The 15,192-nt window shown below is 46.0% G+C and overlaps 1 protein-coding gene across 1 annotated transcript; it reads left to right on the plus strand.

Annotated features, from left to right (window-relative positions):
• The first annotated feature begins 458 nt into the window (after window positions 1-458).
• On the plus strand, window positions 459-3,987 carry LOC125555982 (uncharacterized). Its single transcript, XM_048718786.2, has 3 exons — window positions 459-867; window positions 2,002-2,070; window positions 3,688-3,987. The coding sequence occupies exons 1-2, from the start codon at window positions 562-564 to the stop codon at window positions 2,026-2,028; spliced, it is 333 nt and encodes a 110-aa protein (XP_048574743.1). The 5' UTR covers window positions 459-561; the 3' UTR covers window positions 2,029-2,070; window positions 3,688-3,987.
• The last annotated feature ends 11,205 nt before the right edge of the window (window positions 3,988-15,192 follow it).

Below are 15,192 nucleotides of genomic sequence, written 5' to 3' on the forward strand. Positions count from 1 at the left end.
GCCTATCGATAAAAAATCAAAGTCAAATTCAAATTTAAATTTGAAAGTCAATTTATTACTTCTTCAAACACTAAAACAAAAATGTGTATAATATGATCTAAAATCTCCAAGCATTGGTAAAAATAAAATCAACTCCATTGGATGCCCAAATTGCCCCTGAGAATTATTTTAGTGGACCAGTAGCATTAAATTAAGCCTTTTAAATTAAATAAATATTTATACTATTCAAAATAAATTGAGGCTTGTTGTGCTAGCTGAAAACATTGCGTAGTATTTATATGATAAATATTAAGTTCAACTAAAATCATTTGATATTTAATTAAATTGCCAAACTGAGAGGGAATAAAGGAACAATGTAAGAAAAATAAGAATTAGAGTAAATCTCCTCTGCACTAGGCCTAGCGATCACTGTTCCAGGCCCAGCCCAGCTAAACGGCCTTTCCTCCTCTCGTAGGAGATAGGCAGAGGCCATGGCGTGGCTGCCATCCACGGCCACCACGGCCGGATTGCCGATGCCTGGCGCTACAGAGCGCCTTGGAGAGGATAAGGAGGACGTCCCCGATGTCGTGGACAAACCCTAGCTGCTTTTCCACTTCCCCTCGCTCGCTCTCCCCTCCACAACACGCGCCCGACACGCCGTCGCCGCCTCTCGTTGATCCCGCGGCCACTGGCCTCCCCTCGTCGCGCCAAGAGGTCCAGGAGAACCGTCGTGGTCTACTTCGTCTACCCCGAGCACTGAATCGAGCAAGGAAGGTCCGTACACTCGCCATCGACCTCGTCTTCCACGCGTGCATCGCCGGCGTCCGGCGTCGATTGCCGCCGCTCCGGTCCACCTCCGGCCTCCCCGACCTCGCCTTCGTGCTCACTGTGAGCTCCTCCCTTGATTCCCCTGTTTTGCCCCGTCGATCCGTTGCCGTATGTTGCCTGCGCTCGTTGAGGCCGCCATGGCCGAAGCATCGCGTCCGCGCACGCACCCGCATGCCCCTGCCGCCTATGTACGCCTGTGCCCGCTGTCGCATGTCTGCTGCAGCCCGCGCCCTCGTTCGCCCCTGGCTGTGTCCATCCGCACGTGCGTGCATCGGCCGCACCCTGGCCGAGCGCCCGCGCCGCTCGCGGCTCCCGCGCTCGCCCTGCTACTTCTTGCTGCTGCTGCGCTGCCATTGCTGCTCGGCTACTGCCGCTACTACTTGCTATCGTGCTGCCCTGCTCCCACTAACTGCTGCTGGATTGCACTGCTGCTGCTAGGTACTTCTACAGCCGGTTGCTGCTGCTACAGGCCAGGGCCATAGCCATGGCCGAGTGTGTTGTGTGGTGTGCGTGCGTGTATTCTGGGTATGAGGCCGGCCCTATCCATATTAGTTAGTACTAATTAGATTAGTTTAGGGCTGCTACTTTTTATGTTAAATAGCCTGATGTGTTTGTGACAGGTGGTCCCTCACACTAAATACCCCCCTTTAGTTAAAATAGTAGTCAATGACAAGTAGGCCCCACGGCCACTATTCACACTTTGACCAGGTCAAACATTGACCATGGACTTGCTGACTGTGTATGCTAACTCAGCCACTGGACCCCACCTGTCATTCTAATAGGCTAGCTGTGTGTGTATAAAAAGTAGTACACTGTTTAAATTCGAATTTTTAGATATATTCCAAAAATCCAGAAAATGTTTTAAAACTTTGAAAATTCATAGAAAAATAAACCGTATCTCAGATGAAAAAGTTTTGTACATGAAAGTTGCTTAGAACGATGAGACGAATCCAAATACGCGGTCCGTTCATCTTTCACATGTCCCTAGCATACTGAACATGGAACCTTCCCCTCTCTTTTCATCTACCCGGAAAACGCCAGACGTCGGGAAAACCCCTCCGGATGTTTCCCTCTCCGTTTGCAATGTCTAGCATTGCGTTAGTTCACACCCGGCACATCATATCGCCATGTTATGCTTTGTGATTCTATGTTTGATTTATATTTATTGTTTCTTCGCCCTCTTCTTTTCGGTAGACCCCGAGACTGATGCTGCCCCTGTGATCGACTACGTCGACGACGACCCCTCCTTGCCAGAACAACCAGGCAAGCCCCCCTTTGATCATCCCGATATCGCCCATTCCATTCTCTCATGCTTGCATTAGATTTTGCTACTGTTATTGTTTGCTCCTATTCTGATGCATAGCCTGCTTTTGTAACCTACTTATTGTTACTTACCTGCTTATCCTAAACTGCTTAGTATAAGTTGGTTAGTGATCCACCAGTGAACCCCACCTTGTCCTTGTTGCCCCTGCTTCATCATCGAAGACCCGTTCAACGGGATTGAAGACCAGGCCCCGACACCACACATCACTTTCCCCTTAGTTGCTCGACACTACTGGGATATTATCAAGTGCCGAGGGTGAGACCTCTTCAGCACTTCTGATGTTAACCCTGTAGTGTAGTCATTCGGTCGTGGTCATCGAGGGTCATATCCTCCTTAACCACTTCCTATACGACTCTGTTGTGCAACCCCTCAAGTGTGAATCTCAGGGGTGATTCCTCTTACATTCACCTTGATGATTACATCGAGTGGAATTCACCGGGGGTGATTCCTCGGGTTTTCTCCTTGATGTTTGGACACACAGTTACTATGGTTTCTATGACTTTACACTGAACCATTTTACTAAAGACGGGTCGGCCCAGAGGGGTACCCGCGCGAGCTTAATTGCGAGTGATGTGGAGACGGGTTGACCTGGAGGGTGCCCGCGAGATAATTACGAGGCGTGGCTGGGCATTCCTAGCCCTTGCCGCAAGTCCTCGAGACGGGGCAACGGGGTCACATCTTTCATGAGTCTCTGCTTGTTACCGCGCGTTCCTAATCCACTACGATTTGGATATTTGATCCGAGGGGCCTCTGGCCTGATAGCACTAACCATCATGTGGGCATAGTATGGGCATTCTGCGTCGTATACATCAGCCGAAGCTTAATAGACGTCAGTGACTGAGCGGCGCGCGCCGGGTTGGACTGCGTAAGCACCTGCCTTGTTGAAGGAGGTAGCTAGGTCTGCTCACCGGCCGCCCACGCAACATGCAGGAGTTCCCGGGGAGATGGCCCATGACCCCTGGGGGCATAGGTTTAGTCCGGCGTGCTGACCTCTCTATTAAGCCTAGGTCGGGTTGCGGCGTATTGTTTAGCTGAGGCCGGGCATGACCCAGGAAATTGTGTCCGGCCGGAGTTAATCGAGCGTGGTGGGTAAGTTGGTGCACCCCTGCAGGGAAGAAAACATCTATCGATAGCCTGTCGTACGGTAACGGACACTTGGAGTTGTATCCCGATCGGTACAACTAGAACTGGATACTTGAGATGAGACTTGGATATGAGATGATAACTGGGTAGTATGGCTCTGGGATTGCTTTCTCGCAGGGAGTCGAGAAAGGATCTCTGGCCGAGGTTGATAACACTTCTACTACTTTACTTTATGCTACTCTACTCCTTCCTGTTGCTGCAAGATGGTGGTTTCCAGAAGATGCTAGTCTTCGATAGGCTAGGCTTTCCCCTTCCCTTCTGGCATTCTGCAGTTTAGTCCACAGATACAACCCATTCCTTTGATACAGATGCATACTTAGTTTAGATCTGATGTAAGTCTTGCGAGTACTTTGGATGAGTACTCACGGTTGCTTTGCTACTTCTTTTCCCCCATACCCGATTTTTGCGACCAGATGACGGAGCCCAGGAGTCAGACGACGCCACTGACGACTACTACTACCCGGAGGATGCCTACTACTACGTGACGACTGCTGACGACTTGGAGTAGTTAGGAGGCTCCCAGGCAGGAGGCCTTGCCTTTTCGATCATTGTTGCATTTGTGCTAGCCTTCTTAAGGCAATGTTGTTTAACTCATGTCTGTACTTAGATATTGTTGCTTCCGCTGACTCTTGTGTATTCGAGCCCTCGAGGCCCCTGGCTTGTAATATAAAGCTTGTATTATTTTAATTTGTGTCTAGAGTTGTGTTGTGATATCCTCCCGTGAGTCCTTGATCTTGATCGTACACATTTGCGTGTATGATTAGTGTACGATTGAATCGAGGGCGTCACAAGTTGGTATTAGAGCCGACTACCTGTAGGTAGCCCCCTTTCCAACTCTTTGGCCGAAGTTGAGTCTAGTCACTGAAAAACTTTTACTAACATTGGCTGTGTGTCTTATGGACCCATGTCGTCATTGGGTGGTATTAGGATCTTTTACTCCTCGTCTATACTCTGGGGCTCTAATCTCTCTTCCCTTCGGGTTAAACATTTTACTAACTCTGACATTAGGTTCTCGTACTCACTTCCTCCCGGAGAGCCCCGACATTATCGATGATCTCTTGCTTCGCCAGAAGATTCTACGGATACTCCTCAATGTTTCCCGAGACCCTATGCCCACTGCTTTGCATATCCTTACCACCGATAAGTCCCCATGGATAACATCCTTGCCATTTGTACCTTCATCCCCAGTTGCTCTTGTTGTTACAAGTTACCCCTAACACTCTCCGTTGTTCCGAGAATCCTTTGTGCCTTATGCTTTGCAGCTTCCTTTTGCACTATGGATAATTCACTTACACGGGGTCCGTTCCTCTTCAGTTGTTCGCGTGCTTTACAAAATACTTTGAAATGCTGTCTGATCTCCCAAAAATCCTCCGCATCCTTTTACTTTTGATTCACCTTGCCTGCTTGTATTATGGTTAATTCCATATGTCTAGCGATATTTATTAAAATCCTTTGTGATTGTCATTTTGTTCCTATGAATTCAACGTATGTGCGACTACTCGCAATCATCTATTGATCCATAGGAATTTTCTTTCCGGCTCAGACATCATTCCGGATATGAGCTGGTTCTTGCCCAATCGAGATTCGATCGGTGTGCCTCTAAGTCTGTTCAACCTATCCATCTTCGATCGAAGCATCTGATTCTGATACACCGATCTAGAAATCAAATCTCCTTGTATTTAAGCTTTGGCTTATTCAGATGTTTCCATAAACCGATTCCTTTGCATCCCTTCTTCTGGTTGAGTACCGATATTCACATCATATCCTTTGCGGACCACCTGATCTTTTGGTGAATTACTATCCAACAGCTCCTTCATATTTTAAATCATTGACGACTTTCTCATGATACAAAATGCCTCTGGCGAATTGTATCATCTACTCCGGTATCGCCAGCCCTTTGCTTTCGAGCGTGTACCCGTCGCTCCTGTTATTGTGTTGTATAGCTTCGTAAAAATGTCCCGATGGGTTGAACCTATGCTTTTCGTAATTCGTGTGAACTCGAAAATTATGCGAGTCATACTCTTCTGGTGCTTCACTAGATAAATCTTCAGCACTACAATTTCATCGAAAACGAGGAGTGAATGAAAGGTTATGCATTGAAGAAGTGGGAGTCGACCTTGAACTTTGTGTTCATGCCCATGGACCCGATGTGGCACTTGTCATGGAAGCTTCTTGCGATAATAATAATCCCCTTGCTATAAGTTCATCTGGTATCTATGTTTGGTCCTTTGCAACCGTAGTTCTAACCATGATTGTTCCCCTTCGATTCCATTTCTCGGAAAAGTTCACGCACTTGGCTTATGCAGATCAATGCAACTCCACAACCTTTATTTAGATCTTCCTTCAAGTATTATCCTCCGGTATATCAAGAATATCAGAGAACTGTGTTGCTTCCTATGAGTCTTCATCTAGTATTGCTTCTCACCGATTTCAGATTTCCCCCGAGATTTAAGTTATTAATCACTCGAGGACACCGATAAGTGAATCGGTTGAATCGATTCTGTACTCTGATTTTATAACTCTAAGTAATTTTCATTTCTTACGAGTTTAATAATCCTTCAGGTCATTCCTAGCCTGGCCGGCTATGTCATTATCATGCTAAATTTTAACTGTGCTACCTGGTCCTTCTTCCCGGAACAGAAATTTCGACGATGAGCTAAGCTTATGTCGATCTTCCTCGTCATACCATTTCGCCTTGAACAGCAAGCTTGCTTTCGAGTTTGTGTTGTACCCATGGTTCCAATAAATTTTCACTTCATCATTCCTTTGACTTGATGTCATCGCCGATCGATTACATCTTCATGAGATCTCTCGACAAATGTGTCGCAATCATCATCAACATTCCGAGCTCTTCCAGGATATCAATTGAATTCATGATGAGAAATACCAGCCTTGCCCCTCGATGATTAGTGTTATCATCGACCACATTCTTGCCTTCCCCCCAACACAAACTTCTTCATATAATTTTGGAAATACATCCTTTTTGACATGTCGATGGATTGCAGCTGAACCCATCGACCATATCCTCATCTTTTCCTTGCTGAACTTGTATGACTTATTTTATAAGTTGTTTCTGATGGATCCTTTGTGTATCCAAAGACCGAGCTTTACCTGATGACCATGTCAATACTATCCCGGAGCATGACCGTGGTTCTCCGAACATCATTAAGAACATTGAGGCGTAATGCTAGATGTTTCATGATCTATTATCCAAACACCATTGTATGGGTAATGTTACGAAATTCCTCTCCCCTTACCTAAATGGTTTCTACTTTCTATCATGTCAGGGATATCATGCTCTGCTTGTCCTTGTAGGGGATATACCCTTGAAATATGTGTATCAACAAATTTTCCTTTCCATTGGTTTGTTTAAAACTGATAATCACCTTTTCCTTTCCATTGGTTTGGTTACCCTTTCTCGTGATCTACATAGAATCTAAGCAGTAATAATTCTCTGCTTATGTAACACTCGGTTGTACAACTCTATCAGTAAGAACCTGTTACTATTGTTGGACATTCCGGTATCCATCGATGGACGAGAACTTTGCCTAATGGTCCGCCTCGTTCAACGAGCAGGAAAATGATTCTCTTCATCCCTCGCCCTTGGTACCAACGTCGTTGCCAATATAACTGACAGGCTACCCTCTGACATGTCTTGCTATCATGACCGTGTAAGATGCCAACGGCTTTCCTACTTTTAACTACATGGTGGGCCCATAACCCACAGTTCCACAGGATCGAAACCTGACTCTCCTGTACACCCATCTTGCCAAAGTTATTCCTCGCACTTGATTTCGTATGTAAAGCACGAACCACCTTCCAAGTGATCTATTCTGGTATCAGATGCAATACTTATTCCCATTGCTCTGAACCCCTTTCGCCCCCCTTTATTTCAGACATCGAACGATTGCCTACCCGGTTGAAGCTTCTTATTTCACCTTCTCACCTTGCTCTCAATGACTTTCTTGAATTTCAACTCGAGAGATGCCTCTATGCCATGTTCACTGAGATAGCCCCCAGGTACCTATCTTGTGTTGAGCCCTCTCCTTCCGAGTCTTTCTCCCTTACTCCACCCCTTAAATCTCGGGACGAGATTTCTTGTAATGGAGGAGATTTGTAACGCCCTGATAATTAAAGCTATAGTAAACTCTGCTAATGATGCCTTGTCACCATATTTTCCTAAGCCAAACTACCTTTCCATAAAAAATCAAAGTCAAATTCAAATTTAAATTTGAAAGTCAATTTATTACTTCTTCAAATAGTAAAACAAAAATGTGTATAATATGATCTAAAATCTCCAAGCATTGGTAAAAATAAAATCAACTCCATTGGATGCCCAAATTGCCCCTGAGAATTATTTTAGTGGACCAGTAGCATTAAATTAAGCCTTTTAAATTAAATAAATATTTAAACTATTCAAAATAAATTGAGGCTTGTTGTGCTAGCTGAAAACATTGCGTAGTATTTATATGATAAATATTAAGTTCAACTAAAATCATTTGGTATTTAATTAAATTGCCAAACTGAGAGGGAATAAAGGAACAGTATAAGAAAAATAAGAATTAGAGTAAATCTCCTCTGCACTAGGCCTAGCGATCACTGTTCCAGGCCCAGCCCAGCTAAACGGCCTTTCCTCCTCTCGCAGGAGATAGGCAGAGGCATGGCGTGGCGGCCATCCACGGCCACCACGGCCGGATTGCCGACGCCTGGCGCTACAGAGCGCCTTGGAGAGGATAAGGAGGCCGTCCCCGATGTTGTGGACAAACCCTAGCTGCTTTTCCACTTCCCCTCGCTTGCTCTCCTCTCCACAACACGCGCCCGAGACGCCGTCGCCGCCTCTCGTCGATCCCGCGGCCACTGGCCTCCCCTCGTCGAACCAAGAGGTCCAGGAGAACCGTCGTGGTCTACTTCGTCTACCCCGAGCACTGAATCGAGCAATGAAGGCCCGTACACTCGCCATCGGCCTCATCTTCAATGCGTACATCGCCGGCGTCCGGCGTCGATTGCCGCCACTCCGGTCCACCTCCGGCCTCCCCGACCTCGCCTTCGTGCTCACTGTGAGCTCCTCCCTTGATTCCCCTGTTTTGCCCCGTCGATCCGTCGCCGTATGTTGCCTGCGCTCGTTGAGGCCGCCATGGCCGAAGCATCGCGTCCGCGCACGCACCCGCATGCCCCTGCCGCCTGTGTACGCCTGTGCCCGCTGTCGCATGTCTGCTGCAGCCCGCGCCCTCGTTCGCCCCTGGCTGTGTCCGTCCGCACGTGCGTGCACCGGCCGCACCCTGGCCGAGCGCCCGCACCGCTCGCGGCTCCCGCGCTCGCCCTGCTACTTCTTGCTGCTGCTGCGCTCCCGTTGCTGCTCGGCTACTGCCGCTACTACTTGCTATCGTGCTGCCCTGCTCCCACTAACTGCTGCTGGATTGCACTGCTGCTGCTAGGTACTTCTACAGCCGGTTGCTGCTGCTACAGGCCATGGCCATAGCCATGGCCGAGTGTGTTGTGTGGTGTGCGTGCGTGTATTCTGGGTATGAGGCCGGCCCTATCCATATTAGTTAGTACTAATTAGATTAGTTTAGGGCTGCTACTTTTTATGTTAAATAGCCTGATGTGTTTGTGACAGGTGGTCCCTCACACTAAATACCCCCCTTTAGTTAAAATAGTAGTCAATGACAAGTAGGCCCCATGGCCACTATTCGCACTTTGACCAGGTCAAACATTGACTATGGACTTGCTGACTGTGTATGCTGACTCAGCCACTGGACCCCACCTGTCATTCTAATAGGCTAGCTGTGTGTGTATAAAAAGTAGTACACTGTTTAAATTCGAATTTTTAGATATATTCCAGAAATCCAGAAAATGTTTTAAAACTTTGAAAATTCATAGAAAATAAACCGTATCTCATATGAAAAAGTTTTGTACATGAAAGTTGCTTAGAACGATGAGACGAATCCGAATACGCGGTCCGTTCATCTTTCACATGCCCCTAGCATACTGAACATGGAACCTTCCCCTCTCTTTTCATCTGTCCGGAAAACGCCAGACGTCGGGAAAACCCCTCCGGATGTTTCCCTCTCCGTCTGCAATGTATAGCATTGCGTTAGTTCACACCCGGCACATCATATCGCCATGTTATGCTTTGTGATTCTATGTTTGATTTATATTTATTGTTTCTTCCCCCTCTTCTTTCCGGTAGACCCCGAGACCGATGCTGCCCCTGTGATCGACTACGTCGACGACGACCCCTCCTTGCCAGAACAACCAGGCAAGGCCCCCTTTGATCATCCCGATATCGCCCATTCCATTCTCTCATGCTTGCATTATATTTTGCTACTGTTATTGTTTGCTCCTATTCTGATGCATAGCCTGCTTTTGTAACCTGCTTATTGTTACTTACCTGCTTATCCTAAACTGCTTAGTATAAGTTGGTTAGTGATCCACCAGTGAACCCCACCTTGTCCTTGTTGCCCCTGCTTCATCATCGAAGACCCGTTCAACGGGATTGAAGACCAGGCCCTGACACCACACATCACTTTCCCCTTAGTTGCTCGACACTACTGGGATATTATCGAGTCCCGAGGGTGAGACCTCTTCAGCACTTCTGATGTTAACCATGTAGTGTAGTCATTCGGTCGTGGTCATCGAGGGTGATATCCTCCTTAACCACTTCTGATATGACTCTGTCGTGCAACCCCTCAAGTGTGAACCTCGGGGGTGATTCCTCTTACATTCACCTTGATGATTACATCGAGTGGAATTCACCGGGGGTGATTCCTCGGGTTTTCCCCTTGATGTTTGGATACACAGTTACTATGGTTTCTATGACTTTACACTGAACCATGTTATTAAAGACGGGTCGGCCCAGAGGGGTATCCGCGCGAGCTTAATTGCGAGTGATGTGGAGATGGGTTGACCTGGAGGGTGCCCGCGAGATAATTACGAGGTGTGGCCGGGCATTCCTAGCCCTTGCCGCAAGTCCTCGAGACGGGGCAACAAGGTCACATCTTTCGTGAGTCTCTACTTGTTACTGCGCGTTCCTAATCCACTACGATTTGGATATTTGATCCGAGGGGCCTCTGACCTGATAGCACTAACCATCACGTGGGCATAGTATGGGCGTTCTGCGTCGTATACATCAGCCGAAGCTTAATAGACGTCAGCGACTGAGCGGCGCGCGCCGGGTTGGACTGCGTAAGCACCTTCCTTGTTGAATGAGGTAGCCAGGTTTGCTCACCGGCTTCTCACGCAACGTGCAGGAGTTCCCAGGGAGATGGCCAATGACCCCTGGGGGCATAGGTTTAGTCCGGCGTGCTGACCTCTCTATTAAGCCTAGGTCGGGTTGCGGCGTATTGTTTAGCCGAGGCCGGGCATGACCCAGGAAAGTGTGTCCGGACGGAGTTAATCGAGCGTGGTGGGTAAGTTGGTGCACCCCTGCAGGAAGAAAACATCTATCGATAGCCTGTCCTACGGTAACGGACACTTGGAGTTGTATCCCGATCGATACAACTAGAACTGGATACTCGAGATGAGACATGGAGATGAGACTTGGATATGAGATGATAACTGGATAGTATGGCTCTGGGATTGCTTTCTCGTAGGGAGGCGAGAAAGGATCTCTGGCCGAGGTTGATAACACTTCTACTACTTTACTTTATGCTACTCTACTCCTTCCTGTTGCTGCAAGATGGTGGTTTCTAGAAGATGCTAGTCTTCGATAGGCTAGGCTTTCCCCTTCCCTTTTGGCATTGTGCAGTTTAGTCCACAGATACAACCCATTCCTTTGATACAGATGCATACTTAGTTTAGATCTGATGTAAGTCTTGCGAGTACTTTGGATGAGTACTCACGGTTGCTTTGCTACTTCTTTTCCCCCATACTCGATTGTTGCGAGCAGATGACGGAGCCCAGGAGTCAGACGACGCCACTGACGACTACTACTACCCGGAGGATGCCTACTACTACGTGACGGCCGCTGACGACTTGGAGTAGTTAGGAGGCTCCCGGGCAGGAGGCCTTGCCTTTTCGATCATTGTTGCGTTTGTGCTAGCCTTCTTAAGGCAATGTTGTTTAACTCATGTCTGTACTCAGATATTGTTGCTTCCGCTGACCCTTGTGTATTCGAGCTTATGTATTCGAGCCCTCGAGGCACCTGGCTTGTAATATAAAGCTTGTATTATTTTAATTTGTGTCTAGAGTTGTGTTGTGATATCCTCCTGTGAGTCCTTGATCTTGATCGTACACATTTGCGTGTATGATTAGTGTATGATTGAATCGAGGGCGTCACAACATGCAACTATATGTGTGTCGTAAAAGAATTGGAATTATTTAGGGTTCATTTGAACATTTTATACATTAAATTGGTTTTCTAGCCGTTTTTAGGTGCACAATTCAAAATTAAACTACATGCACATGCTCCGCTGCACCAACATGGGTTGTAAAACCATATATGTGTCCATGGGTTTATGCTTATGTCTCATGCAAGAAATAGGGATGAAATTCGAACACCACGACACTGTGGCTCTCTGGCAAACGTCGACGTACTTGCTTTTGTAATTCTAGTAAATCCAAAATTCGTCCGAAATTCATGAAACCTGGCATGCTATCATGGAGCGGCATCGACATGCCGTGGTAAAAAATGTGTCGCATTTGGGGCAGGTTTGGGTATAAGCTTCTCATAAACTAGAGCTTCTCACAACAAGTGATGATTTCGGTAGGGAACGTTTCACCTTTCCGGACGAAATGATATCCGTTGCTTCTTCTCGATTTCAAATTTTTTCCTAGGGTCAACATAGAACAACAGGAGTGTTGTGTCAATTTTTGGGATTTTTCGGGGTTCGCTTGGACATTTTATAGATTAACTGAGTTTTCTATGCATTCATGGGCATAATTCAAATTTGAACTACAGGCACATGCTCTAATGCATATAAATTAGTTGAAAATTCAAATCTGTGTCCTTGGTTGCCTTCTTAGGTCCCATACAAGAAATGGGAATGAATGTCAAACACCCTGGCACTGTCACTCAACCGCAAACATTGAGATACTTGGTTTTTAAATTCTAGTAAATCCAAAACTCGTCTGAAATTCATGAAACTTTGGATGCTATCATGCAGCGGCATCAACATGCCGTGGTTAATTTTTTGTCCCATTTGGGGCATGTTTGGGGATATGCTTCTCACAAACCAGAGCTTCTCACAACAAGCCTGAAGGTTTTGGTAGGGAACGTCCCACCTTTGGGGACAGAATGATATCCATTGCCTCTTATTGCTTTAAAAAATGTTCTCGTGTCAACATAGAACAACAGGAGTGTTGTGTCAATTTTTGGGATTTTTGGGGTTCATTTGGACATTTTTATGCATTAACTGAGTTTTCAATGCATTTATGTGCATAATTCAAATTTGAACTACATGCACATGCTGTAATGCATATAAATTGGTTGGAAATTCAAATATGTGTCCTTGGTTGCATGCTTAGGTCCCATGCAAGAAATGGGAATGGCTGTCAAACACCTTGCCACGGTCACCCGGCCGCAAACATTGAGATACCCGGTTTTTAGATTCTAGTAAACCCAAAGCTCGTCTAAAATTCATGAAACTCATGCTATCATGGAGCGGCATCAACATGTCGTGGTAAATTTTGTGTCCCATTTGGGGCAGGTTTGGGGATATGCTTCTCATAAACTAGAGCTTCTCACAACAAGCCTGATGGTTTCGGTAGGGAATGTCCCACCTTTGGGGACGAAACAATATCCATTGCCTCTTATTGCTTTCAAAAAAATTCTCGTGTCAACATAGAACAACATGATTGTTGTGTCAATTTTTGGGATTTTTCGGGGTTCGTTTGGACATTTTTATGCATTAACTAAGTTTTCATTGCATTTATGTGCATAATTCAAATTTGAACTACATGCACATGCTCTAATGCATATAAATTGGTTGAAAATTTAAATATGTGTCCTTGGTTGCATGCTTAGGTTCCATGCAAGAAATGGGAATGAATGTCAAACACCCTGCCACGGTTACTCGGCCGCAAACATTGAGATACCTGGTTTTTAAATTCTAGTAAACCCAAAGCTCGTCTGAAATTCATGAAACTTGGCATGCTATCATGGAGCGGCATCAACATGCCATGGTAAATTTTTTGTCCCATTTGGGGCAGGTTTAGGGATATGCTTCTCATAATCCAATGCTTCTCACAACAAGCCTAATGGTTTCGGTAAGGAACGTCCCACCTTTGGGAACAAAATGATATCCATTGCCTCTTATTGATTTCAAAAAATTTCTCGTGTCAACATAGAACAACAGGAGTGTTGTGTCAATTTTTGGGATTTTTCAGGATTCGTTTGGACATTTTTATGCATTAATTGAGTTTTCAATGCATTTATGTGCATAATTCAAATTTGAACTACATGCACATGCTCTAATGCGTATAAATTGGTTGACAAATCAAATCTGTGTCCTTGGGTGCATGCTTAGGTCCCATGCAAGAAATGGGTATGAATTTCAAACACCAGGGCACCGTTGATTGCCGGCAAAATGTTGAGATACTTTGTTTTTAAATTCTAGTAAATCCAAAACTCGTCTGAAATTCATGAAACTTGGCATGCTTTCATGGAATGGCACCCGACATGCTGTGGTATTTTTCTTGTCCATTTTGAGAGAAGGCGCACTTGAATAACAGCAAACAAAGGCATTTTGAAAAAATAGCTGCCACTTTAATATCTCAAACAGTTGAATAATTCGAATTGTGTCTGTTCTGTTAACCATTCACGTGACACAATGTGTCTTTGTTTTAATGGCTATAGGAGGTGCCATGCGGACAACTACTTGACCTTGACTGAACGGGAGGCGTGCGAGCAGAGTCCAGTGTGCAGGCTGATCGAGAGGCGTGCAAGCTGTCCTCCAATGCGCAGGCTCACCGGGAAGCATGTGAGCTGTACGCTGCACAGGCTCAGTGGGAAGCAAGCCCTTTGACTTCCATGGCCGCCCGCCTTCCTCTCAATTAATGGCGCCCGAGCCTCTATTTAATACAGGCGACCTTACCATTCGCCTCCCATTCCCCTCCCTCCCGCAGACCTCCACCAATGCCATGGAGCAGAATGATCATCTACCAGTAGTCTTCAAGTTTGGTGAAGTCGACTTCGAGCCGGAGGAGATAGAAAATAAGGAGGAATGGGGCCTCATGGACATGGCCTAGAATGAGCTGGCCGCGGCGGTTGCTGCCCCCGCTACCGTCCCAGCTCCCATCCCCGAGCCCGCGCCCGCGCCAGTGACCATCCCCATTGCATTGACGGGCTGGTCGCCGAGCACTATCGCAGAGCTAGAAGCCGCGGTCGTCAGCGAGTGATGACCCACAAGTATAGGGGATCTATCGTAGTCCTTTTGATAAGTAAGAGTGTCGAACCCAACAAGGAGCAGAAGGGAGTGATAAGCGGTTTCCAGCAAGGTATTCTCTGCAAGTACTGAAATAAGTGGTAACAGATAGTTTTGTGATAAGATAATTTGTAACGAGCAACAAGTAACAAAAGTAAATAAGGTGCAGAAAGGTGGCCCAATCCTTTTTGTAGCAAAGGACAAGCCTGGACAAACTCTTATAAGATGTAAATGAAGGAAATATGCCCTAGAGGCAATAATAAATTTATTATTTATTTCCTTATTTCATGATAAATGTTTATTATTCATGCTAGAATTGTATTAACCGGAAACATAATACATGTGTGAATACATAGACAAACAGAGTGCCACTAGTATGCCTCTACTTGACTAGCTCGTTAATCAAAGATGGTTATGTTTCCTAACCATAGACAAAGAGTTGTTATTTGATTAACGGGATCACATCATTAGGAGAATGATGTGATTGAGATGACCCATTCCATTAGCTTAGCACCTGATCGTTTAGTATGTTGCTATTGCTGTCTTCATGACTTA

The sequence above is a fragment of the Triticum urartu genome, chromosome 5A, assembly GCF_056163025.1.
Source record: "Triticum urartu cultivar PI428250 chromosome 5A, HENAU_Tu73, whole genome shotgun sequence".
In the NCBI taxonomy this organism is placed as follows: Eukaryota; Viridiplantae; Streptophyta; class Magnoliopsida; order Poales; family Poaceae; genus Triticum; species Triticum urartu.

What these genes read in the sequence shown, in the direction of transcription:
- LOC125555982 (XM_048718786.2), top strand. Translation starts at nt 562, where the DNA reads ATGTCGTGGACAAACCCTAGCTGCTTTTCCACTTCCCCTCGCTCGCTC. An exon ending in ACCTCGCCTTCGTGCTCACT is followed by an intron (nt 868 to 2,001) that starts GTGAGCTCCTCC and finishes TCTTTTCGGTAG; the next exon opens with ACCCCGAGACTGATGCTGCC.